The 26,313-nt window shown below is 38.6% G+C and overlaps 1 protein-coding gene across 5 annotated transcripts in view; it reads right to left on the reverse strand.

Annotated features, from left to right (window-relative positions):
* Positions 1 to 668: 668 nt before the first annotated feature.
* LOC118819677 (probable E3 ubiquitin-protein ligase HERC1) overlaps positions 669 to 26,313 on the reverse strand; it is a 101,978-nt gene continuing 76,333 nt past the window's right edge. For 4 of the 5 annotated variants that reach the window (XM_036587517.1, XM_036587518.1, XM_036587515.1 and 1 more), the window contains exons 60-83: positions 24,708 to 24,835; positions 23,543 to 23,742; positions 22,864 to 22,978; positions 22,339 to 22,470; positions 22,141 to 22,242; positions 21,487 to 21,660; positions 18,871 to 19,176; positions 18,178 to 18,243; positions 16,985 to 17,110; positions 16,271 to 16,409; positions 15,162 to 15,343; positions 13,769 to 13,924; positions 12,683 to 12,805; positions 11,907 to 12,009; positions 11,316 to 11,485; positions 10,099 to 10,234; positions 8,683 to 8,849; positions 7,137 to 7,306; positions 6,695 to 6,860; positions 6,461 to 6,537; positions 5,432 to 5,684; positions 3,896 to 4,048; positions 3,356 to 3,661; positions 669 to 2,032 (exon numbers count right to left, since the gene is read on the reverse strand). In XM_036587517.1, coding sequence (XP_036443410.1) covers positions 1,847 to 2,032; positions 3,356 to 3,661; positions 3,896 to 4,048; positions 5,432 to 5,684; positions 6,461 to 6,537; positions 6,695 to 6,860; positions 7,137 to 7,306; positions 8,683 to 8,849; positions 10,099 to 10,234; positions 11,316 to 11,485; positions 11,907 to 12,009; positions 12,683 to 12,805; positions 13,769 to 13,924; positions 15,162 to 15,343; positions 16,271 to 16,409; positions 16,985 to 17,110; positions 18,178 to 18,243; positions 18,871 to 19,176; positions 21,487 to 21,660; positions 22,141 to 22,242; positions 22,339 to 22,470; positions 22,864 to 22,978; positions 23,543 to 23,742; positions 24,708 to 24,835 — 3,836 coding nt within the window. In that variant the 3' untranslated portion in view covers positions 669 to 1,846. The remainder of the gene's footprint in view (positions 2,033 to 3,355; positions 3,662 to 3,895; positions 4,049 to 5,431; positions 5,685 to 6,460; positions 6,538 to 6,694; positions 6,861 to 7,136; positions 7,307 to 8,682; positions 8,850 to 10,098; positions 10,235 to 11,315; positions 11,486 to 11,906; positions 12,010 to 12,682; positions 12,806 to 13,768; positions 13,925 to 15,161; positions 15,344 to 16,270; positions 16,410 to 16,984; positions 17,111 to 18,177; positions 18,244 to 18,870; positions 19,177 to 21,486; positions 21,661 to 22,140; positions 22,243 to 22,338; positions 22,471 to 22,863; positions 22,979 to 23,542; positions 23,743 to 24,707; positions 24,836 to 26,313) is intronic. The other variant, XM_036587516.1, reaches the window with a different exon arrangement.

Here is a 26,313-nt window from a genome sequence, read left to right on the forward strand (position 1 = left end):
AGCAGCGCTGGTAGCTGTTAATGAAGTAATGTTCCTTTTATTTGAGGGTCCCATTTTACAGAGGAAGATTTCAACCACTACCCATTGTAACTCAGTTCCAAGGGGCAAGCTGACCCTTGAAAACAAGGAGTAGGGTTAACAATAAGAAATGGGATTGGGCCTTACTCAGTCACATGCACTTAAATCAAACTGTGATGGATTTGTACCGCAAATCACACCAAGAAGCTGCCGTTCTCAGTACAATTGACTGGTCATCCTAGATTCCAGACCTCAATATCACTGAAGGTGTTTGAGATTACTTGGATTGTGAGAACCAGAAAATGCAACCAACTTCTAGGACTGAACTTTGGAGGTGTGGAAAAATATCTCTGCACATTTCTTTGAAAAACTAAAAGCAAGACTCCCCCAAAAATGGAAGCTGTGACAAAAGCAAAGCGTGGGCATACTGAATACTAACAAAAACTGATCACCTTTAACGCTTAAGAAAAGTGAACTTGTACTTAATGGCAGTTTTTACTGGAATTTAAATAAGTGAAGGGTGGTCTCTTTTGCACAGTGCTGTATACGGTGAAAATGTTTCAAGTGTCTGTATGAACCTTTTTCAGACGTTTCGGTTTGTGCTGAAACAAAAAAAAAGACCAACAATTGAATTTGTAATGATAGAGGAGCTCTAAGTCTTTTAATATCATCATGAACGGGATTTTTTTTTTGTATAGTCAAGCACAATGCATACAAGTCTGATGTGCAAACCATTACAACATCCACTGCCCCTTCAGTCTCCACCACCCACGGTGGAACTGACCACAGACAAATATTCCCTTACGACAAGAAAAAGCCTCTTTTTTTACAAAAGAACAAAAAAGGAGAATAAATTAGCAATACTGTAAACCACGGCACACAGTAGTCATCAAGGCCTCTACAGAGAAGCAGAGGTTTTCCCTATGGCAGTCCAAACACAATCTACTTACAGTACTGGGGCATGAAGCCAATACCTCATAATCGCAATAAATGACCTGTAGCTGAGCAGTAGGTGTATCAAACTCACACATACACACACACACACACACACACACGTACCTCTCTCTGAAGAAAAAACACACATTTCACGCCATGTAATTCTACACACAGAAAATAAATAAATGAACCAACAAAAGTTCTATCCAATGCTAATATGTAGTACTGTAATGCAATAGCAGTTACACTGTTTGGCAAATAAAAATGCATCCGAGTGCATATGTGCATGGCATTTGCAGGTATACATTCATTCGAGATACAATGTATTGGGAAGCCTCAATTTGTTGACTAGTACTTAAACACACTCTCTCGATGCTCCCATCGAAAAAACTCACCAAGTCCGAATGACATGAAGCTGCAACAAACTTATGTTACAGCTGTAAAGGAGCCTTTGGCGTAAACTGGGATTAGGAAGCTGCCTGATGCTTTCGTAACTTCACCTGTTAGACTCATCCCAGTTTTTAGAAGTTCGCTTCCAGTTAGCTGAAGCTAACCTGACTCAGCAACCATTCCAGGCACAGATCTTTTAATGCTTTTAACGATTTAGTTCGGAGAGTTCTTTTTTGTTTTTTTACAGTCTTCTCAGACAAGACTTTAGATATTCTGTACCAAGCAGAGACATTAAATTAAAAATAATAAATAAAGTAGTGGATTGCTTCAGCACTCTTGTCCTGTACTGCAGGAGTGAGTGGTTTCTGTATTGCACCAGTAAGGAAGAGAGGAGCCAGAGGCGATTTGAAAAAAAAGAAAACAAAAACAGACCAGACCAAATGCATTTTGTGCTTTTCTTTTTTCCCCCCGTGTAATAGCATCCAAGCTGAGGGCTGGAGGGTTAGTACTCGGTGTCGGAGCCCTCGGCTGGGTCCGTGTTGCGGGACAGCATGTAGTTGTCCATGTCTATGGAGGGGCAGTTGTGGATGGAGTAGCGCAGGCGCTCGGCTAGCACAGCCTGGCTGGTGTAGGGAGGCAGACGCAGCTGGAAAAAACACGTCTGGGCGGTGGGGAGACCGTTCACAGGCTGGAGTGGAAATAAATAAATAGACAGCTGTTTAGGCAAATAAAATTACAGCCTCTGAATCTGAATAAAAGACATAACTTACTGGACCCCCCACCTAAAATAAGTAAACCTCTAAATCAGAGTTCTTCAGGTCTGGCCCTGGACAGCCGGTGTCCAGCTCAGCTGGTGAATTGTGCTAAAGGGGAATTCCACCCATTTATTGAAGAATTCTGCATAGTTCAATAGTTGAGATGTAAAAAAGTCATTTAGAGTGGTTTGACGTGAAATGGTGATAGGAACTAGGGGTCATGATGTCTACAACACAAATATAGCCATTTTATTAGGATTCAAAATGACCAGTGAACCTACATATGCCTTCTGAGATTTTATATGTACTGTTGATTGTAAAATGGAGGTAAACCTGAAAAAAACATTTAATCACAACATCCTGCATGTTCCTCTCCACCAGGAAACTGATTAAAAAAGTATGTGTTAGGATAAAGCTTCTCTCAAAACAATACCTACATCAGGCAGAATATTTCTAACCATTTCATTTAATAACTTTATGTAATGTAGCCTTTAGAGGCATTAAACTCTTCAGACATCTGGTTCCTATCATCACCACTGTGAACAATTCAAACTATAAGTATCTCTAAAATGGAACGTTTCATATTAATTCACTCTGAATTACTTGCTATTACTGCATAAAAAAAAGTGACGCAGCATCTCTGGCAAAGTGGAACTTTTTTGCAGCACTTAAGTTTTCAGGGTTGCACATAATGCAGAAATGAAGGAGGTGTTTTTAATCATGCTGAGGAGCCCACATGACTAGACCTTCATGGAAAAGGTAAATATGTGCATACCATTTAAGGGCTGTAAACGTGAATGATGCAAGGCCTGAACATTAGTAGTAAAGGGATTCCAGTAATGCAGTGTTCCTTGTGTGAAAAGGGCTTGAAAGTGTAATATGGTCCAGAACTGTGTTGAAAGGATAAAGCTTGGCAGAAATTCATATAAAAATATAGCTGATTAGCCAAAAACATGCTTTATGTTTTATGTTTGTCCATTTTTCAGATGTCAGAAACCACATAAGCAAGTCCATTTGAGATTAGTTAAGAATTTCATGCAAAAGTAAGATAATTTAGGCATGCAATTCACTCTTTTCAGCTATATCAACTTTGTAGCTCCAGTGCAAAACTAAAGAAGCAAACTTCAGTGACCAAACATGTCTTGGCTGATCAACTACATTTGTGGTCACTGCAAATTGTTCTGAATTGTTCTTTTAATGGGAGTTCTACAGTGATGGTGCTGAAAAATATCAGATAAATGCTGAAAAACTCTTACACGATCCACTTTGATGATCTGAAACTTCTGTGTGATGTCAGCGGGGTTGGACGGCAGCCTGGAGCGTCCTGAGACAAAGCGCAGGAACAGCACCCTCTCCTCATTGGTGAACTCCTCAAGGCTTTGCCAAAGCCAGACAATCAGTTGGTGGCTCTCGGTGATGTCACGGTAGCGCACTACTTTCTTCAGCATCTCCACGGAAACCTCAGGCAGGCCGCAGACCAGCTGCTCCAGCTGCCGAGCCGTTAGCAGAGAGAGTAACGGCACGGGGATGATGGAAGACATGCCTTCCCTCACTGCTGCAACCTACATTCACGCAGTCATGAGGTCAGTGCATTCACAAAAAAAATCTGATTAAATGATGCTAATTTCTACAGTGCTAATTGGCAGAACATAAGGTTCCATTACTAGCCTTGTCCAGAGCAAAACTAAAGAAGCAAACTTTAGACAGTTAACATGTCTTGATTAGGGTAAAGAGAAAATTTTGTAAATCTGCTTTTTCTCTTTTAACACAAACATCACAATAGGGAAGACCTGTACCTGTCTGTCCATCTCATGCAGTCTGTACTCCAGTGCCCGCTCCACATACTCATTTCTGTTACCAAAGGTCAGAGGGAGGTTGTGCCCACCCGGGACCACCGGCACCAACTTCCCATTAGCACTGTGAGCCACAAACGAGTCCAAAGGGATCATCTAGATGCAGAAGGGGAGAGAGAGAAAGATCTATATGTATTTAGGTATTTCAGTATTGTTAGCATTGGAAAAAGTAATTAACACTTTTGTCTAACACTGTTAAACTGCTAACTCTTTAAAGGGCCCATATCATGAGAAATCATGATAATCTTTTCAAATATGTACTATGCATATACCTGGTGTTCAGGTCTGTGAGACCCATTTTTAATGTTTACCAGAAGAAAAAATGATGTGATTTATTATTACTTCAACCTCAGATTCCTTGGCCTTTGCTCATTTTCTGTGGAGAACATATTAAATAACCCATTTTCAGTGTCTTCACTCTGTTCACCCCCCACACATTTATATTACACATGTGGTGTTGGGGGTAAACTTGCAGGGAGTAAAAGTGTGGAGGTGCTGTGTTCTTCACTCTGTTCTCCTCCTACATGCCATGCTGTTAGTGTGTGTGCGTCTCTGTGTGTATGTTGTATACGTATGTGTGTGTGTGTGTGTGCGTGTGTGTGAGGGTGGACAACATGGACAGGCTGCTGACTGGCTACAGCTGCTAAAGGAGAACCCTACGCTGGCCACCTATGATATTTTAAACATCTGGTATTTTTACATAAATTGTTATGGCTGTATTGATTTAAAAAACAATAATGTGGTGGGTCCACCAGACCACTGAGTAACAAAAACATCAGCACCACACAAGGGTTAAACATATTCTCTCAAAAAAAAGTCAAAGTCACAACCATGAAAGTATTTACATACGACCAGCCTTTCAGCCAACAGCGGTTTAGCTCCACAAATTCATGCTAAAGTTCTGAGCAGTGCTGTTACTGCAGACAGTCTGTCGCAGAGTTTTAGAAGTGGAAGATACAGGGAAAATTTTTAGAAGTTGCTCTGTTCATGGCTTTCGGGAAGCAAACGGATCATTACAGCCTTTTAAAGCATCCATACAACGGAAAGGAGTGGCTGAAGCAAATTTTTCCCCACATCTCTGAGGATTTTACTTGATAGATTTTTTTTTTATTTATTTTCTAACACTGTCTTAAAGACCCCATAACAAAGTGTATAGGCTTGAAAACATCCATATCAAATGAATTCATTTTTAGCGCATAAAATAACACAACCGCTGTTCACTGATTTCAGAGAAAGAAATAAAATACCATAAAATATACCACATAAATTAAGCTTTAAATATGTTTTAAATCAGTTGTCAATCTATTTTGCTCCTGGAATTCTACTACCCTATAAAGTTTAGATTAGGTAGCTCTCCAGAAGCAAGGAGCAGCATAGCTGACCACCGATCTAAGCGAGTGACTTTCACGTTAGCAACATACACCCTAGAAGTACTCCCAACACCAGCACAACGCTGATCAAAGCCTTCCAGTGTCTCACCACAGTGAAGTTGTCCTCATTGATGCTGCTGTCGTCCAGGTGCAGGATGCCCTGCAGTGAACGGTAGGTGAGGAGGTCCACTTCCTCCAGGTCTGCTCCCCCGAGGGGAATACAGCACAGCTGCTTCCAAACCCAAGGAGCTAGGTGCAGGTCCAATGGCTTCTTGGTGCGGATAGCCACAGCCATCAGGATGCCCAGGAAATGGAACTGCACCATGTGCTCATCTGAGATGGCTGCAGGATTCAACAAGAACCTGCCACAGCCAATCACATCACAGGGTCACAGAAAAACAGCGATCTCATCTCAGGGTCATGAGAAAACAGTTAAACTATAGATATTTGTTATGTAGCCAAATAAAAATTCTTGTTGAAAACAAAAATTGAAATTCAGGAAACACTGGACAAACCAAAACCAAAAAAAGACTTTTCATAAAATAAATTTAGTAAAAGGATTACAGTAAGAAGGCTAAAGTATGAGCTACAAAATCCTATATTTTTAGTTAATCTTTGCATTCTTGGCACTGTCGTTTGTGAATTCTTTTGTCATTTTAAAATTGGGGGCTTTTCTTTATGCTTTTGCTGTTTTGCTGTATCCTGCATATCAAGTAGGATGTTGGATTTTCAAATGTCTTTGAAATAGCTCCTCATGGGTGATTTACTGCTTCTCAAACTGTTTGAACACTTCTGCGCTGACCAACACAGGAAATCAAAGGGAACATGAAGTGTTTTTGATCACAATATGTCATTTTCATTACCAATAAAAATATCTGTAAGTCTTCAATTTTGACAGTTCATTGTAGTCCTTTGTTTTTTTTTTAGTCAAATACTTTCTCTTTCTCATTAGGGAAAGTTTGGCCAAAAATGGTAGAAAATGTGCCTTTGGTTCCAGTTTAAGACGTTACTACTTAAGATGATACAATCTAGGCCAACAAAAATCCAGAATACAGTACGTAGCACCTGAACTGAGACACAGAGAGTGCACATAGTGAGTATATGTGTGGGTGAATGCACATGTGAATAGTGAGTGTACCTGTCTGTGTTACTGCCCACATCTGCAGAACTGTTGGGTGTGTGAATGAGTAGATCTACCACCCCAGACTGCAACTCCTGAGAGAGAGAAAGGGAGAGAAGAGAGAGAGGAGAGAAAGATAGAGTCTGGTGGATTTACTTTAAGACACGACACTGAATATTTTTTGTCCAGGGTGTATAGTTAGGTTCTACAGTAATTACAGTGATTTGTGGAAGTGTTCAGAGTCAGACTGACCTGGCACATTTCAGTGATGGTGTCATCAAACACACCACCTGCATCATCCGCCCCCTCCCCAACCAGCTTCACCTTCCAGGCCCTGGAGGGCAGCCGCAGCTCAGTGGGGTTCAGATTCACCACCTGCTTAGCAATCTGCACAAAGATGGGCTTGCTCGAGCGTCCCCTGTGGATGGGAGGACCAAGTAAAAGAGATTTTATCAGAATAAGAATCAGAATAACATTTTATTTGCAATATATTTTGTAATGTATGATATGAAAAAACATAAAACAAACACAACATATAACAATAGTATGACGAACACAATAAGAACAATCCAAATAATCTGAACAATCCCAAGAACAAGACAGACAGTAAACAAAACAAACAAGTAAACACAGCACTCTCTGAAAATTCTGAGAAATATGACAATGTCTTATTTCCTGTTGATCAGTAATGCACCTGGTGGAGATTCTTTTAACAGTGATTTGTGGTCCGTAGGTCTTGCCCTGGGTCATGGTGCGGCCGATGGAGCGCATCAGGGGCAGCGTGTTAACTTTGGGGGACAAAAGTCCTCTGAGCTGACCCTGCACTATGGCGGCTGTGCCCGAACTGTACCGGGATGCAGGCACCTGGACATGGGCCAAAAAGCAGCAGGGTTACAGTCAGTCGCTGGACAATACAGATCAATTATTTAGCAGACAGCAAAGCACAGCACTTAACAAGACCAACACTCCACATGTTTGAAACACTAGAGCCAGTAAGGTGGACACAGAGTTGAAAGCACATGTGGAGAGAGAATAAGAGAATAAGTAGGAATACAATAAGAATACATTCTGTTATCCAATGTTCAGACAGACCTACATTTTGTATAGCAGATTTGCTCATCTACTCTATAAGATCCCCTGTTCTTTTTAAGTACACTACTGTTTAAATGTTTGCAATCACTTGTCATTTTAATATTTTTTGCTATTTTATTTTTGTTATTTTTATAATAGACAATACATAGATTTAAATATTATACATTGAAGGCATTTTAAGATTTTTGAAGGTATTAAAGTTTTTGAGTATTATTTTTATAAACCTCTTACTGTCCAGGGTATATTTTGGTTTTTCCATCTGAATTTACATGACCAAATTGTAAGGCAAATCTTTCAGTAACTGCATGAGATAAATGTACATTTTGATTTAATTTTATTATATATTTATTTATTTTGTAAAAGCTCCCCTCAAATTAACAGAAAATGTGTTTTATGATCATGCACATAATGCTATATGCTTACAATTTACTGCTGAAAGCCAAAAATCTTAGACGCTCTTTGTATTATTTTATAAAAATAATTTTTACAGAGTAGATCACTGAAGAGACGCCATCTGTTTATAGTTTATAGCCCAGATTTGTGGAAAAATGGGTCGACTTTCAGTAGACAAATAAATGTGATTTCAGCTTCTTTTATTATAAGAATTTTAAAATTACATTACCCAGTTACAGCTCTCACATGGCACTCACTTTCTGAATGTAGCTTATGAAATATAAAAGTTATGAAGAATATGACGAAGTGCATTTTGTAACCACCGGAGGTCTCAAGGAGTTGAAGAGGTTAAAAATAACAATATCAAGTTGTTACACAATATTTGATCACCATTTTTCAAACCGTTTTCTAAATGTCTAAAACTCTAAAAGGAATCATTCATATTACTACTAGCATCATATTAAAATCATTGGTAATATGTTACAGTATAGTCCATTATTATTGTTTAAAGACTTAATTTATGAACTGGATTATAAAGTGTTATTGCATTATTTTTACATTTATGTGCAACCAAATTGGTTTTACATTATTCGAAACGGCGATTCTAGAACAGTAGTGTATCTCTGAAGGCAACATTTCACCCCTGAACAAGTATCAGAACATTAAAGAGACAATGAAGACAGAGGGAGGTATATATATATATATATATATAACACATAAATACAAAGTTTAGAACTGCAGTTCGTGTTTGACACCTGATTGCGTGGGTCCAGGTTGAGCAACCTCCAGGACTTGTACATGAGGTCAGAGAAGTGGTAGAGCACTCGGAGACGTATGCCCAGTTCCTCAGGGCTGCACTCCTTCAGAGCGTTGTACTGAGGGGGGATGGTCTGGGGTAGACCCAGCTGCAGTCCTGCAGAACCTGCACACAGGACACAGAATAGGACTGCAGTGATTAGTCAACTAGTTGTTGAAACGACAGATTAGTTGTTGTTGATGTTAAAATGGAAAAGTAGTTGTAATACTGGTAAGAGGTGACAGTAATAATCATTAGATTAATCTTGTTGCAGCCCTAATATAAGGGTGGAAGTTACTGTGCTGCAATGTAGCAGCAGTACGTGGTCGTCAGACTGACTAGTTTAATTTTGCATTGTTGATTATAAATAGTACAAACTGAGCTTGTAAAGTGAAAAGATAAAAAAGTGCAAGAGCACAACTTTGTGCATTTGACTATGTGCGTATGCTAATGTGTGTCAGTACAGCATGCACGTTGGCCTGCACACATTCATCCTCAACCGCTTCTGTAGAACCATCAGGGAGAGCATTCTGACCTGCTGCATCACTGTCTCGTATGGAAATTGCTCTGTCTCAGACAGAAAAAGCACTGCAGCAGGCAGCGGACTGCCCAGTCCATCACTGGGTCAAGTTTCCCTGCCATTAAAAACATTTAGACCAAATGGTATAGAAGTAAAGCATGAAGCATCAGGAAGTATCCTTCTCATCCATCACACGGACTGTGTACACCACTCCCATCCAGAGGATGGCTTAGAAGCATCCTATTGTCTGTATTTATAGTATTTACTGTCTGTCCCCACTGTTATCTGCTGCTGTTCTATGATAAATGTAGCACTGTTTCCTGGAGAAACCACATTTCATTGTTCTTTCAATACATCTGTGATGAGAAGAATAAAGCTGACTTTGACTTAGAAATTTGTTGCTTACCACACCAAGCTCAAAAGGTCAGTGTGTATGGTCTTCTTTGAAGACACACATCTATTAGAAAAAATGTGCCTATCATTTGACTTCTACTGTCCTCATATGGCACCTAGTGCTTGGACCCCAGTGATTGCCACTTGTGGTTGCTAAGCTCTCAGAGCAGTTATATTTCACAGAAATCAGCATGGCCTACACTGATTGGTGCATTAAAAAACAATAAATAGTGACTGTGAACTGCTGCTGTGCTGTGTTTCTTTCAGAACTCTCTGTTGGCAACAGACTCTCTCCCTCCTCAAAACACAAAAACTCATCAAACCTGCATGATTCATGCAAAACAGTCAATTTCACCAAAAGGTGAATGCATGTATGCATGAGTATGTACTCAGTATAAAACATACACAATATGTAGAAATAACATATGGTCAATTATATAGTCTGTGTGCGCATGTGTGTACCTGAAGTCCTCGATGACGATGGGGTAGTCCACGCAGCACTGTGGCATCGGCCAGCAGAGATCTGTCTGATATTTTTTCCTTGTAAAGCTGTGACCAGTGTGGGCTCCTTCACTGGACTGGAGTGACCCAGGCCCAACTATAAACACAAAACAAATCTCACAACCCTACCAGAGACAGATTTCTCTGGCACATTTTTATCCCAGTACCAGACTTAATAACAGCAGTAATGGACAGCAACACTGTTTTTTCAGTGTAGAAACTAGGAATGTGCGTTCTAATCATCTTTACAGACATCCCAAAAAGAAAATATTTAATATTGATATTGGCTCCCCTGGTAATCAAAAGCAAAATGAGCTGTAAAAAATATTCTTAATTACTAATTCTTTTTGGTCTTTCATAGAATAATAGCCAAAATCTAACCTTTATTTAAGGTATAATGATTCAAAGAAAAAAATAAATCTGGTCATGAACAAATATTTTTCTTAAATCGATGTGTGCCACAATTATTGGCACCCCTAGAAATTCCTAAGACTGAAATATAGGCATATTCCCATTCATATTTTATGTTTTTAAGTTGACCTGAGGAATAAGGAACACTTAAATGGTCATTCATGACTTCCTGTTTCACTGGGAGATATATATATATATATATATATATATATATATATATGAGAAAGACCAAAGAATACAGCAATGATGTATGACAAAAAGTTGCTGAGCTGCACAAGTCAACAAATCAGCTACATGAAAATAGCCCCAACATTTTAAATGCCCATTTCCACTAACAGGGCAATAATGAAAAAGCTTGCTGGGAAGAAGACGTATGTCTATACTGACCCCACACATAGTGTGGGAAATTTCAGAAATTATTTATGTCTTGGGGTTCCCAAACCACAATCAGACACCACCTATATAACCACAAGTTGTTTGGGGAGTTTGCCAGAAGTAAGTTATCTCTGTTCAAGGACCAACAAACTCAAGTTCTTACAGTTTGCCAAACATTACGGAAACTTTCAGTGGTGCCATGTTCTGTCTATTTTAGTACCTGATTATAAATAACAAATACTAAGATGCGCCTGAATGTCCGTATGTTCAAATAACCAAGCACATTCAGTGTTGAAACCATGTTAAAAGACCTCGCCACAATCTATGCAGAAGTGTACGCAGAAGTGATCTGATATATGTATCTGTGAGTAGACTTGTATGTGATATTGTACCTGAGCCTCACAGTTGCAGCCCCATGCATACACGTCTCCAGTGTTGGACAGAGCAAGGATGTGTTCACAGCCCACAGCAATGTCCTCGATGAAAATGCCCTCCAGAGCAGGTACAATCTGTGGCCGGTTATGATTTTTCAGCATGGAGTCAGGAAGCCCTATCAGACGCTCTGAGGAAACACAACAGAACACAAGCACATTTTCACTAGAGCTGCTCAAGTTCCTAGTCTTCTTTGCAAAATTGATTTAGCCAAGGGCTGCAATTTGCAATAGAGCCATATAACCAAACACCTGGTTTTCACTGTGTGCTGTAATCATCCTGTTCAACAACAGTTCTAAAGGAGTGTTTCTGTGGGTGTTTTGCAATCCAAGAAAAGTATATTATAAAAGAAAGTAAATTATTTTGGTCAAAATAACACAGGCCAATTGTATTTGTCTATACCATTCAGAACACATGTATAAATACAGTGCAGTCTATCACCAATTGTGACTTATATGAAACCATGAGGACATAAAGACCTTAGCACATGCGCTGCTATGCTTTGTTATTATAATGCAGGACGTTGCATCCAGAATTTTCCTTTGACATACCTTGGCCGAATGTGTAGACATGCCCATCTTTGGCCAGCACCACTGAAAAGTGAGTTCCACAGCCCACCTTTTTTAGCCCCTTATTACAGAGAGTCTCCACTTTCTATCAATCAGACAGACAGACAGACAGACAGAAGAACTGTCCAATCAGAACAGGCTTTTATAAGGGTTAACCAATCAGGACATACATTCTAGGCGTTAAAGCAAAAAAAAAAATCAAATGTTCAGAATTTGCCCCTTGCTCCAAATGTAGTCAATCAGCAGAGACACGTTTAATGTCTGAGGTTTTCTTCTTTAGTTTTGCATTGGAGCTTTGAGGCTAATGTACCTAACAAGTAATGAAGTTAATATTCACCAATTAGCATGGAGTAAACTGCATGCGCAAGAGACTAAACATGACTTTTATTTTTAAAAATTCACTTGAAAAGGCACATTTAATTTATGTTGGTTACTGTGCATTGTTCCAGATTAATAAACAAATTATAGTTCACTTTAAAAAATGCCAAATTGAAAAGTAATCTAAATTATTCTGTTCATTTAATACAGTGTCAGAAACCACATTTCCACTACAGTTTAGATTTAGTTACAGTTTTAATCAGTGAGGTATAAGCTTCATTACTTGTTAGCAACTTTAGCCATAACTACATTGCAAAACTACACAAACTTCAGACACCAAACATGTCTTGGTGGATTGACTACATTTGGGATAAGGGCACAACTGTGTAAATGTGATTTTGACTGTAAGTATTGCTTTAATATCAGATAATAAGCAGTACCTGAGGATAGCATTTGACTGTACAAGGCCCTGTACCAAGTTTCCCATAGTCCCCATCACCGAATGCCCAGAGGGTCATCCCGTCTGACGACAGAGCCAGAGTGTGGTTAATACCACAGGACACCTGCACACAAACAGAGAGAATCTAAATAGCATCCAGTCTGAATAAAAGGTGACAGACAGCAGGGTAAACAATGGTTCCTCTACTTTGCATTTGCTGGCTTTTCTGCACTCAATGCTTCGGCATGTTTTCTGCAATGTGAAAACGTTTTTTACAGACAATACAACTGTAAAGTCTCCTATTTGAGGCAAAATCTCAAGTCAGATCATTTTTAAATAAATTACTATAAATAGATAATTACAGCTATTATTTATAATTTAATAGCTTCTTGCTTTCAAACCCTTGAAATATTGTATAAAATATCTAAAAATATAATTCAGACACAATTATTAACATTACAAATGCTTCCAAACCTTTAAGCAGCAGCATAATCAACAATCATTATTGGACACCAAGAGGTACAAAGCAGTTTGTGTTTCATAAATCCAGTGCTTTTCATTCAAGAGTGCTTCACCAGAAGTATACTGCATTTTACACCGAGATTTTTGTCCAGTAGACAGTGCTAGTTAGCCTCATTGATTTTCCAAAAGCTCTGCCAAAGGAATCCGAGAAGCCATTATCTGGTCAGCAAATGTGAAAATGTTATCTGGTTATGGCATTTAAACAATATTTTTTACAAAAATATTTTGCTTTTCTCAAAGCGGTGGACCAAAACATTGTTCTTCATCAACAAAGCTATAATATGCAAATAAGACTGACCAATTACAGTGTTCTGTACTGTGTTGTGATCAACCTACCAATCACAGTTCCAGAGTGTCTCTATGGGTGTTTTGAATCAAAATATTCATGTAATCCAACAAAAGTCAATTTTTTTAATCAAACTATTGCAGGTCAATCTTTAACCACATCACCTATTACTACTTATTACACTGTAAAGTGTATTGCATGTGAAATATACAGCAATACAATTACAGTACTTGTATATTTGTCCATACTGTTTAGCCCTAAAGAGGCTCTCTGTCTTGCCTGTCCAATGTGGTAGCCTTCCAGCGCTGTGACCCTCTCCGGCACCATCTTGTTGGAAGTTGACCTTTGACCTAGGCGCCCAGAATCGCCGCAGCCAAAGGTGAAGAGTTTCCCGTCAGCCGTGACCACAGCAGAGTGTTTGAAACCACACGCCAGCTTCAGGAGAGAAAAGTACGATTTATGAGTATATGCGATGATGAAGAACAAGCACTGAAAATATATGGGAAAGACAGTGTTTACATTGTTCAGCTTCAATAATAATGAATGTGTGTATCTTTTGGCAGGAGACTCTCAAAGGGTCTTTTTATTGAGTCATAACAGATTTATTAAAAATATATATATGTACATCCAATAATATCCCATTAATATGCACAACCAAACACTCAACAGAGGTACAAGACAGAAATAAGCACTTAAGAAAAATACAGAAAGTGACTGCACATTGTCCTTACTGACAATAACAACAGTTCACGGTTTTCCAGATAAGTGTAATGAGTTCCTGATAAGTGCAGTGGTAGTAACAAATCTCATTGTGTAAGCACCGCTTCGGAACTCTTGCTAGCGATTTGTTAGTGTCTAATCACACTAATCATGTCCAACACTCAGGCTCCAATCCTCAATCTCTTAATTTAAGCCTTCTTTCATGTAGACCTGAGACCAAGATATTTTATTTAATTTTATTTTTCTTATTTTATTATTTTTCTTAACACAGCTCAGGATAACAATGTATAAAACACAATTCAAAGCACTGTAAGCCTCTCTAATTGCAGAAAATCTTTTGGAAAAATGTGTATAAATTATGTTACTTCAACCTTTTGAATGTCTAATTTAATTAATTTCCTTTCAAATCATTTTTAACTTTTCATCTTAGTTTGTGTTTTTTTCATGATTTTTCATGTATTTTTTTAAAATAATATAAACTTTCATTTATAGTCCTTCTTCATCACTAGGCCTGTTTTTATGCTCAACGTTTCTGAGGTCCAAAGGTTCATTTTTAAGTTTTTCATTGAGTTCTATTCTATGTATGAAAGGTGCTATATATAAAATATGATATATAGTTGTGAAGGATTTCAGCACTGGAAAATGCCAAAAGGTAATGAGCTAAAGGACATTCAAAGAGGGATAACAGCAGGGTACCATTTAGGATGAATGTCAATAGCTCCGCTGGAGTCCAAATGAAACTTCAAAATAAATGGTGTGTAATGGCTTGAAAACAGAAGACTGTCAGGAAGAAAGGAGTAGATTCTTACTGACTGTGCATTATACATGCTGACACGACGATGCACAAACAAAAGAAGAGTGGATGGTTATCCCACCTTGAGGTTATCTGAAACAGGCAGAGTGGCTCCCACAGCATATTAATGTGGTCTGACATGGATCTACACATTCTCACCTGCACCACTTCCTCTCCCTGCAGAGCCTCGATCTGTTTGGGTCGTCTCTGTCTCTCGCTGTTGCCGTGGCCCAGTTTCCCGTAATCCCCGTCACCCCAGCTGAACACCTCGCCCGTCTCTGTCAGAGCCAGAGAGTGACCGTCCGAACCGTATGACGTCACCAGCTGAGTTACTACATAACCTGAAAGACAACAAAGTTAAGTTACTATATATACCGCAGTGTTACTACATATCCTCTGTTAAGTAGCTAAATATGCTGCAGTTATGTACCTACCTACACACGTACCAGAAGAACAGCGTTACATTATTATTAAGGCAGCAGAACAGTACAGAAAATTACTATGTAGTCTGCACACCTCTGCATTACTACATAACCTATAAAACAGTGTTAAGATTCTACATATCCTGTAGAACAGCATCAAGTTATTACATATTCTGTAGTAATATGTAGCCTGTACAACAGAGTTAACACATAAGGTGCAGTTATGTTGCTATATATAACGCAGAACAGTGTTAAGTATCTAAATATGCTGCAGTGCAAAGTAAAGAAGCAAACTTCAGACATCGATTACATGATCGATTACATATGGAGTGAGGGGCAAACTGTGTAGACTGGACAAAGTATTCCTTTAATTCAATTCCATTCAAGGTTTGTTATTATAGCAATACAGGGTTGTACAGTATAACGAAATACTGCTTGGCTACTTCTCTGTGCACTGAAAATGGATTAAAACATAGCTAAAAAAAGACAACAGTGCAAAGACAATAGAAAAGCACGAATACAATAGGTGCATAGAAAGTGTATACAGGTATGTAAATTAACAGTAACTGCAGGTCAGAAGGCAGAGGTAGAGTTTAAAGTGCAAACAATAGTTACTATAATAAATAAATATAATAATATAATAAACTCTTAGTCTTGAGCCATTTTATAGGTAGTGTATGCTGTTCACGAAGAACTTTAGGTGCACCTGGTTTGCATGTTTAAAAAGAAGAGCTGGAATTTTATTAGAAGCTATTAAACCTGTTCAATACAGTCAGCACTGTTAATTTGGTCAGTGTTTGGTTAGTGTTTGGAATATTAAGTATATGTATGTTTTGGGTAAGTCACCTTGCAGTGCAGAGATGACCGTGGGTGTGTAAAGGTCATCAGAGTTGCCCTGCCCCAGTCTGCCATAACTGCCCTCGCCCACGGCCAGCACTGTTCCATTAGCCTGCACCAGAAATGTGCAGTTCTGTCCACATACCACCTAAAGCACAAAACACAAATTAACAACTGTGAGCTTTTACAATTTTGTCTATTTTTTCCATAATGTTAAACTCAACAAATACATAGAAATTGTGTACTTAAATATGCAGAAAACACCACATTTAAGCATGTTCTCTGTAGAGGATGTGTTAACTTATTTTCATTTAGAAAATCAACGAAACCCGTAATTTAACTAGGGGCACCCAAAATTTGCATATGACTGTAAATTTTTCAAATTGTGATATGCGTCTTTACAGTGGCGACAGTAAATAACAGAGAACAGAAATTAAGGCTGCAAGAATTGGGCTAAATATTGCTACATATTGCTACATATTGCAACTGTATGCCTTGCAATACATTAAGAACTAATTTGGTGAATCAATAATGAGACATTGTTAAAGACTGGACTGCATTATTTTGACCAAAATTATTCACTTTTTTGGAATACCTTGATTCACCACCCACGGAAACACTCATCTGGAACTGTGACTGCTCAGAATGCTCACAGCACACAGTAAAAACACTGTGATTGTGAAACACTGGGATTGTGCATATTTGAGAGATACTGCCTCGTACCTGTTGTGTCTGAGATAGGGAGGGGGCGAGGGTGGGCACAGAAACATTGGTACCAGCGTCTGCAAGCTGCCCATGTCGTCCGTTACCCCACAGGAACACTTCACTCTTCCCACCCTGCTGCCAATCCTGCACACACACCCACAAATACACTTACCAATCCAGCCCTTGCAACGAAAAACAATTTATGTGACATTTTTGTAAAAATCATAAGCATGGTATGGCACTGTTTGATGCCTTGTTTTTAAAATAAAGGGGTCACTAAAATGTAAATAAAGCATGTTTGGCTTTTTAATATAAAAGGTGGTACAAAATAAAACAGAAAACAGAATAACTGATAATGCAAAAAATGAGTGGAATGGTTCACATGTTTTTCCCTGTTTTAAGCGAACAAGATTAAAACCTTTCACCAACAACTTATAAGCACAAATGGTCAAAAAATAGACCAAATCAAGTCACTGAATCATTAGCAGAGGATTTTTCTGATGCCACAAAGTGTACACATCCTAGGGCTGGGTGATACAGCCAAAAATCTTATCATCATATATTTTTCACTCAACAGCTATAATTACTGATAAATACTATGTGCATTTCCTAATGCTATAAATTTTAAACCTTTAAACCTTTAAACCTTAAAGAAAATAAAAGACTTATTATTTTTGCTCTGCACTGTAGAGGGCATGTGTTCAAGACATATTTTATTAACAGCTTGCGGGGAAACTCTGCTAACTGCCCCACTGTTTTGTGCTGTTGTGAGGGAATGTCTAGACTTTTCCTTCCCCTTTTAATAAAAGATACACAGAGCCTCCAAATGTACTGAAGCCATAATTGTTCAAAATTAAAGCATGTTCCAGAGTAAGGGACATAACAGTATAATCATTTTACTGAAAATACTTCAAATGTACATTATTGATATATGAAAAATATTCAACATTGATAATTATCATTAATGTTTTAATGCCCAGGCCTAATCCAACTACTCTAAAATCTCTGTGAAAGGAAAACAACAACATTTCAAATGTCCACCAAGTAGGTCAGTGTGTGGCCTGCCTGAGGCTGAGTGGTATGGAGAGAGAGCATTTATAACTCTGAACAGTGGGAGCATGTGAGTGGTTAGTGATGGAACGCTGCCAAAGCACTAGCCTTGTTTGAGGAGGGCTCTTACTGACAATGAAGAATGAGAGACCACTACACACCTCGGGTCTGCTGGTGGCCCACAACATGAGCTGCTCATCCATCATAAAGCTCCACTTGCTGTTGTCCTGCAAATCAAAATACAGAGTGGGTTGAATTTAACTTTTACAGCCACATAGCCTTTGGTGAAATAAAACAGAAAGAGACTGATTAGTTTGGAGGACTGACATCAGTCTTTCAACAAAGTGGATTGACAAATTTCACCCAGCAACCAATACAATCCACAGCAAAAGTTTAGAGACACCTTCATTTCTTTTGAAATTTGAATTTTCTTGCAATTACTCTTTAGTGGTGTGTAAAGGTTTTGCCTTTGGGTATATTTAGCTTCAGTACACAGCCTCATGTCCATCAAAGTGTCTTCCTTGGTATGAAAAGCAGGTTTTGCCTAAATACTGATTTGACAGTTTTCTTGTCCAAAGTGCTGTTTAAAGCCCATACTGAAACTAATTTGGTCCAAAGGTGGCTCAAACATCTGAAAGGTTTGAGTGCTGACATCACAACAAGTTGAATCCAATGTGCATTACTGCCAGGACAGCACTGTTCAAAATACTGATATAGAAATATTTGACAGGCAGAGCGCTTCACCCAGAAAGCTGATGTGGTTAATAACTGATGAAAGCTAATGAAGAATGGCCACCATGATCATTTTCCATGTCAACATTTCTGGGTTTGGTGTCTATTTAGCCATCACTTACCAAAGCCCTGGCACTGTCAGTGGCCCCGGGCTGTTGGAGCTCTGGCATAGTGAAGGCCTCGGGGAAGGTGGTGCCACGGGCAAAAGCCTCTGCGCTCTTCACTGTGATGGAAAAGGTGGACAGCCAGTTCCATTCAGACTGGGCAGAGGGAACACTGAGGGTATCTGACCCAGCGCTTGATCCAACGTGGTGAGGAGCTACAGGCTGGCGACTCAGCAGCTGGTCCAGGGACAGCCCAACGGCCAGAGAGGCCAGGCTCTGCAGGAAGCTGCTGTGGACCAGCTGATCTCCAGCCATCACATGACTCTGAAGAGGGATACACAGGTACGGAGTCAGTTATGTCAATAATATCAGATGCTATTTACTTTTTGATTTCTCTGTCACAAATTGCTTTATCTTGTGTGTTTCTAGACAAACTACTATGGGTTATACTACTACCATAGGCTAGAGTCAAGACAAACACTCAGAACTAACTTTCTCACACACTCCAGACAACACAGGCAGTGCATTTCCCACTGAAATGTGACCCACTGTCCCTTTGCTTTCACATGAAAATAGCTTTTGTTGCTGCTTTCATTTTGTTTTTGCTGCTATGAGAACTACAAATAATGCGGTTTCCTTTGGTGTGGAAAATCGAAACTTCATTTGTCACTTTTCAAAGACTGTTTTAATATGACTTTAAATTACATTTTTACTAAAACCAATATTACATATTTTCTGATAAGGATACTGGAATACTATTCAATTAAAGCTGCACTATGTAAATTTTTGGGGATTTGGGGACCTCTCTGGTGGAAATGTGTAATTGCAGCACACACACACACACACACACACACACACACACACACACACACACACACATCCTTCAGCAAGTTTTTTTTTCTCCAAACTCAGCAATGCTACCTCTTTCAATTTTACCAAGTAACAGAGTGCTTCTTTAAATACCTTTGAAAGAAAGTTTGCCACTGTGTGAAAACAATTTCCTTTGCTGTGAATTTGGTGACTGCATTTGTTGAAGTCAAACTTGTGCATTGTGCTTTTTGTAAATCCTCCAAAAATAAGTAGTTTTAACTGAGTTTGACTGATGGACAGCTTACGTCACACACTTAATCATGCATGCGCATTAAGTACAGATGCCACTCAGACATAAGTCAAGACTTTCAACACTGCAAATATCATTAAATCACCCAAACATAGCTTAAACATGTGTGATCAATCAAATCGGTGTGTGCTGTTTTGGCTGTAGTGCTAAGCACTGAACTTAAAAATACTGTAGCTAGGACATTCACGGTATTGAGTGTTGGCTACAGCAATCTCGGCAATCAACAGTCAACGATTTTTGAAAATAACCTTATGATTCCTGCAAGGGCCCACACAAGAGCATAAATATTTTTTACGTTTATAAGTATGTTTAGAAATATGGACTTGTATATGTGAGTTATGTTTCTATGCTTTTTGTCCACATGCTTCTGCTAGGAAGGTAAACCAAAGCAGGTTAAAAAATGGGAAAAATGAATGCAGCTAATTTTCATTTTCTAATGGCTTCAGAATGAAAAAATCTTGAAAAATAATTAATTCTGTGTAACCCATGTATATGTGGGTAAATTGTGATTAGCCCATTACTAGAGTCTTTGGGACAAAGGATCATTCAAATTAAAATAGCTGCTGGTTGAACCCAGATTGATCCAGTTCATTTCCATGAGCCGACCGGCATTTCTCAGTGCAGAAACAGCCAGATTCAATTTGTACACTAACACGTTGTTAATAGTTTAGCTATATGTAGAGCTGGCACTGGAGATGTTTTGGAGGAGAGCCCACTCCTCCAACTCTCACTTCCAATTCACCGGTGGGAACCTGTGCAAAGTCTGGGGCAGATCCAAGTCATTCCTGTATGAGGCAGAATACTGCAATGTACAGAAAGCAGATATATCATAGCCAAACTAACTACTAGCTACCAACACAAGCTTTTGGTGAGAGTGTACCATTCCATCATTTTATACAATTATATTTGCTATTCATATTTTGATATATGAACCTTCTCCAGATGAATAGTTTTTAAGTACTGAATCCTCAAGCAGGAATTTGCAAGGCAGCTTTTTAACCTGAGATGTCCTAAAAGTAACAAATGCTGCAAATCTATAGCCACTAAAATGCAGAAACAACTGTGGGAAAACAAACTTCCACAATTATCACATTTTTTTTTCCTTTTATAGTTTGCACTAGAGCTACAAGGCTACTGCAGCCAAGAAGTACCAGAAGCTTACAACCCCACCAACTGGTGAACTGTGCAAATTTCATTCCTAAATTATCACACACACGTCTTAAATTGTCAGATTATTACGTAATCTCAAATAGACTTGCTGGTTGCCAACACTGTATGAGATACTGTAATCTATAAAATCACTTAAGTGGGCCAAAAATACAAATTTCAGGCTTCTAAATTGCTGCTTCTGTTGTTTTTAGCTATGCAATTTACTTTCCTCAATTTTTATAGATAACAATAATAATAACTTCAAACACCAGAGATATCTTGGCTGTTATCTTGGCAAAACAGCCAAGGTGACAACAACAGTGTTTTGGCTGTTTAAGTTATCTATAAAGGCGTTTTTTGCTCACCCTTTCATAGTTGTACTGTTCCTGTAGTAGAACTGGGAGCCGCTCCAAGAAGACGGCCATGCAGGGGGCGCGGTTCAATCCCAGAATGCCCTGTGTGCGTAGCACAGTGCGGCAGGAGGCCAGGATGTGGTTCTGAGTGATCCAGTCTGGACTGCAGCGAATCAGCAACACATCCTGATAGGAAACAGTAAAATCATGGATCTGAGCAACAATTTTGAGGAGGCAATGTTTTTAGTAACAATACATCTGTATGATATTCACATTTTTAAAAACGTCACGGACACAGATTATATCTTATGTACGTGTTCATTCACATTCAAGCACACATTTGTAAACCCCAGTCTCATATTAAGCTCTACAAATATTATAGCTTCTCAGAATTGATTTGCAAAGTTCATTTTGCTGCTGTAAACTCCTAATTTCCTTTGGCATTAATACACTTTCAGTAACACTTTACTTGAACCCTGCTACATGACAATGACATAAACATGCCATAAACCTGTCATGGGAGATACCATATGTTGTTGTCACATGCTAATTTTTAACTGTCATGACATCAAACATCTGTCATGACAATCAATGGTAATGGTATTTTTTTTATATCAGTTAATTCATTCAGTCTTATAACTACTGCCTGAACTACTATGTTCTTACCTTGGACCTCCCAGAACAGGTAGCAACACCCACATGAGGTATCCAACTGGTACAGACAACAGAGCCTAGTCCTGTAACCACAGTTTGCAGGACTGAACCATCCTTAAAAAAAATTATAAACAGACAAAAGGAGGGGGGTCAGAGAGTCAGAAAAACCTCAATTTGCTATTCAGAGGAAGAAAGAGAAGAGAAACTCACTCTCAGAGACCAGATATTGAGCAGGCCTCCGATTCCTCCGGAGATGAGTGCTAGTCCACTGGGACAAAAGGACAGCGTCTTTATTGCTGTGATGTGTCCACTCAGTCTGAACACACACTTGGCATTGCCACGCTGTGGGAACAAATACACACACACACACCCCTTTTATTACCACTACTATCACTACTACCAATAATAATAATACTGATATTAACACTACTATTAATCATAATAATCATTTACAAAAGACTTTTCATTTTAATTTTTTACAAGTAAAAATTAAGCTAATTTTCAGAAAACTAAAACACTACAGTTTAAATGGAAAGTAAAACAAATGAATTAAACAAATTACAATTACAAACTGTAGAAAAACAAAAAAATGAGTTAATACACTCAAAGCCTAGTCCTCTGAGTAACCCACTAAAATAGTGCAAAAAAGAGAAAAGGCATTTGAAAGAGTGAGGTAGATGCTGGAGGCAAAGCTATACAAAAAGTAAAAAATCCTCTCTCTCTGGTCTCTCTGACCTTGACCACAGCACTCCTCTCCTGGCTGGTAGAAGCACCAAGGAAATTGGGCACTGAGACGCTAGTGCCCCCTTGTGGAACAGTCCACACATACAAGAGACCATTTTGGCACCCACTGACAGGAAACAAGACAAGAAAACAAACACCTTAAGTGAAATACAGTGACTTCACATGCTTCCCTTTGGTTTAGCACAAAATCAAAAACAAAACTAAAAAGAACAAAACTAATGTAGAACCAGTCAATCATTGGTGGTTTAGTACGCAATATTAGCTACATTCTCAATAATAATTTCACATAATATTCAATAATGGGTTAAATCAGGACTTTAATGTCTTACACTAAAATCATTAACTCTCTAATAGAACAATATGGGTGGGCAATATGATGATATTTTATTGTTATCATGATGAGCATTTCTGAGCATTCTGTGCCTTTACTGTGTGCTGTCAGATTCTTGACCAATCGCTGTTCCAAATGAGTGTTTCTGTGGGTTTGTTTAATCAACAAAGGCATTCATGTGACAACATAAATCTTTTTGACAAAAAATAATAGACCGATCTATAACCATGTTTCATCATTCACTAAACAATGTGTTTTACTGTATTATAATCACAAAACGGAGTTTTGTCTGTATCATGCAGCCCAAGTTTCTGTGTCGTGCCTGTATGTAGGACTCACACAGCCATCATGAGGCGAGGATCTGTCCCTCGGCCAGGCATAGGGCTCCATTCTGCGACATTAACCGTCCCAGTGTGGAACAGGGAGTGCAGAATCACCCATGTTCCTCCAACACGACCCCAAATCTTCACCACCTCAGAACGGCCCACTGACAGCAGCAGGTGACCCGTGGGGTCCCACCGTAAAGCACTCACACTTTCCTGCACAAAAAAACAAGATGTTAATCCCTTGCAGGCTTATTATTCAGTAACTATCATGAATAATTTGGTGACCACTCTGAATATTCAATAATTACTATAAATAATTCAGAATCAACTGAAAATTATTTAGTAACTAATATGGATTATTCAGTTACTACCATGAAATATTAGTAACTACTGTAAATTATTCATTAACAAATATGAATTATTCAGGTTCTACGATGAAATATTAGTAACTACTGTAAATTATTCAGTAACTAATATGCATTACTCAGTAACTAAAGTAAATTATTCAGTAACTGCTAAGAAGCATAGATATCTAGACAAAACACCTCTTCCTTTATCCATGAACTGTTATCTACAATGAATTCATAAGCTGTATACCATGTTGAACATATTCAGTAAATTTGTTTCCTGCTGATGTTTCTTCTGTGTATGGTAATATACAGCGTGATTAAAAATATTCATCCGATTTTAAAGCTCCATATTTTTACAACCATGAGGCCCCTAGGAACCAATCACATACCAACTGAAAGAGGGGGTCATAGAGTTTCTGACTGTCACCAAAAGATGGCTCCCTTCATTCTTCAATAAGAGTGAATTCGTCATAACTGTGCACCTCAGACACCTCAGAGCATTCGTCGTTGGTTCTGTAACACTGGATAATCTCCGAAATCACACTGAAAGAGCCGTGAGTGTAGTGACACAGACATGCTCAATCGAGCATGGGATGAATTTGACTGTGGCGTTGATGTTGTCTGTACAGCTGGAGTAGGTTCATATTGAGCACTTGTAAAATTACATAATAAACTTTATGCTCACTTGAAACCATTTACAATTTACTGCATTGTTCTGTAATGATTTACAAGTGAAATAAATAATTTTGAAATCAGATTAACTTTTTTGAATCACCCTGTATTTACATAGATGTGCGTGGGTTTTGGAGAATGAAGCACTCTACGCACGTGGAAAGCAGTGAGCAGTACTGGTTGCTCCATGTCGTAGCACTCAGCTGTTGCTAACAGGATTTTTCCATCAGGGTAACCCACGGCAAACGGCCTATCAGTACTGTACCAGGACAAACACTGAGGAGCTGAGAGAGAGAGAGAAAGAGAGAAATTATGAACGAAAGCTGGGATTACACTACACAATTTTCAGCCTGATTTTAACCATGTCCCTTCCAACAGCTCAGTCAGAAAGGATGATCTGGTAGTGTGAAAAATCAGAGGCCCTCGGGTATTTTCAAACTACTTTCAAAGTACTAGCTAAAATTTCACGACTTAACTGTTCAGTTGTCCTGTAGTGTGAGATGGTCAGCAAAGTAACTGAATGAGTGATTCAAGCAACAGCCAATGAGAGAACTTGGAGAGAGGAAAAAGGTGAAGATACATAAATAGACTCCGTCACGTGAGGCGCTGCTTTTTGAATTCATGCAAATAAACACTCTCCTTACAATTTCAAGTCAGAGCGTAGTAAAATATGTCTCAAGTTTTGACTGCAACATCTGTGTTTTAACCCCCTATTCATCCCCAGATTGCATTTTCTTCTTAGGTATGCATAAAAGCACAAGTCTGGTCTAGTTTTGTATGTCTAGTCTTGCTTTGTATCATGTGAAAATGGGGGAGATCTGGGATGTTGAGCACTTTTTGTAGCCAAAACTTGTTATGTGTGTTGTACCCTCTTTTTGTCTTATCATCTAGAGTCCTGGTCTTCATAAAATAACAGGAAACTCTGTTAACAACGTTAAGTGTGTGATGCTCTTTGCTTTTTAAATCTCTTAGAATTTTAAAAGAGGTGTGGTGTAGACCCAGCTTAATAGCCAAGAACAAGCTAAGAGTGACAAAGTCAGAATGGTTCACAGTGATGGTGACAGGAACCAGGCGTTTACAGTGTTTAATGCCTTAAAGCTACCTTACAGATATCTATTACATGAAATGGTTATGAATAAGGTTTTAGTCTAAAACTTATTTTTTGGCAGAGAGGTACATGCAGAGTGTTGCAAGGTAAGGCATATAGTACATAAAAAACATAATTATTTTGGATTTACTACTGTTTTACCATTGCAAGCATTACAAATAAAAACTCAATCAGTCGACTGGTCATTTCGGATAGTAAATAAAATGGCTATATTGGCACTGTAGACATCATGACCCTGGTTCCTGTTTCCTCCATTGTAAAGAATATCTGAGCTGATCAGTTTCTCTACAATGCCCCACTCTGTATGACTTTGTTTACATGTCATTATTTGATTCATGCAGAGATTTGGAAAAATGGGTGGAATTTCCCTTTGATAACTTATTTAAAATGTACACGATGAGCCATTGTCAATTTCCATAGATAATAGTGGGTCATACAGTTCCAGAAACCACTTAAGGAAGCCTATATGATATCACGTAACAACACAGCGTGGTTTGAAACAAGTACAGTGGCGCTTGAAAGTTTGTAAATCATTTAGAATTTTCTATATGTCTGCATAAATTTGATCCAAATCAGATTTTCAGATTAAACAAATGAGACAAATATTCCTCAATAAATAAATGACCATTTCTAATAATTGTGTCTTATTTGTTT

Source organism: Colossoma macropomum, unplaced genomic scaffold (genome assembly GCF_904425465.1).
Source record: "Colossoma macropomum unplaced genomic scaffold, Colossoma_macropomum, whole genome shotgun sequence".
Lineage (NCBI taxonomy): Eukaryota > Metazoa > Chordata > Actinopteri > Characiformes > Serrasalmidae > Colossoma > Colossoma macropomum.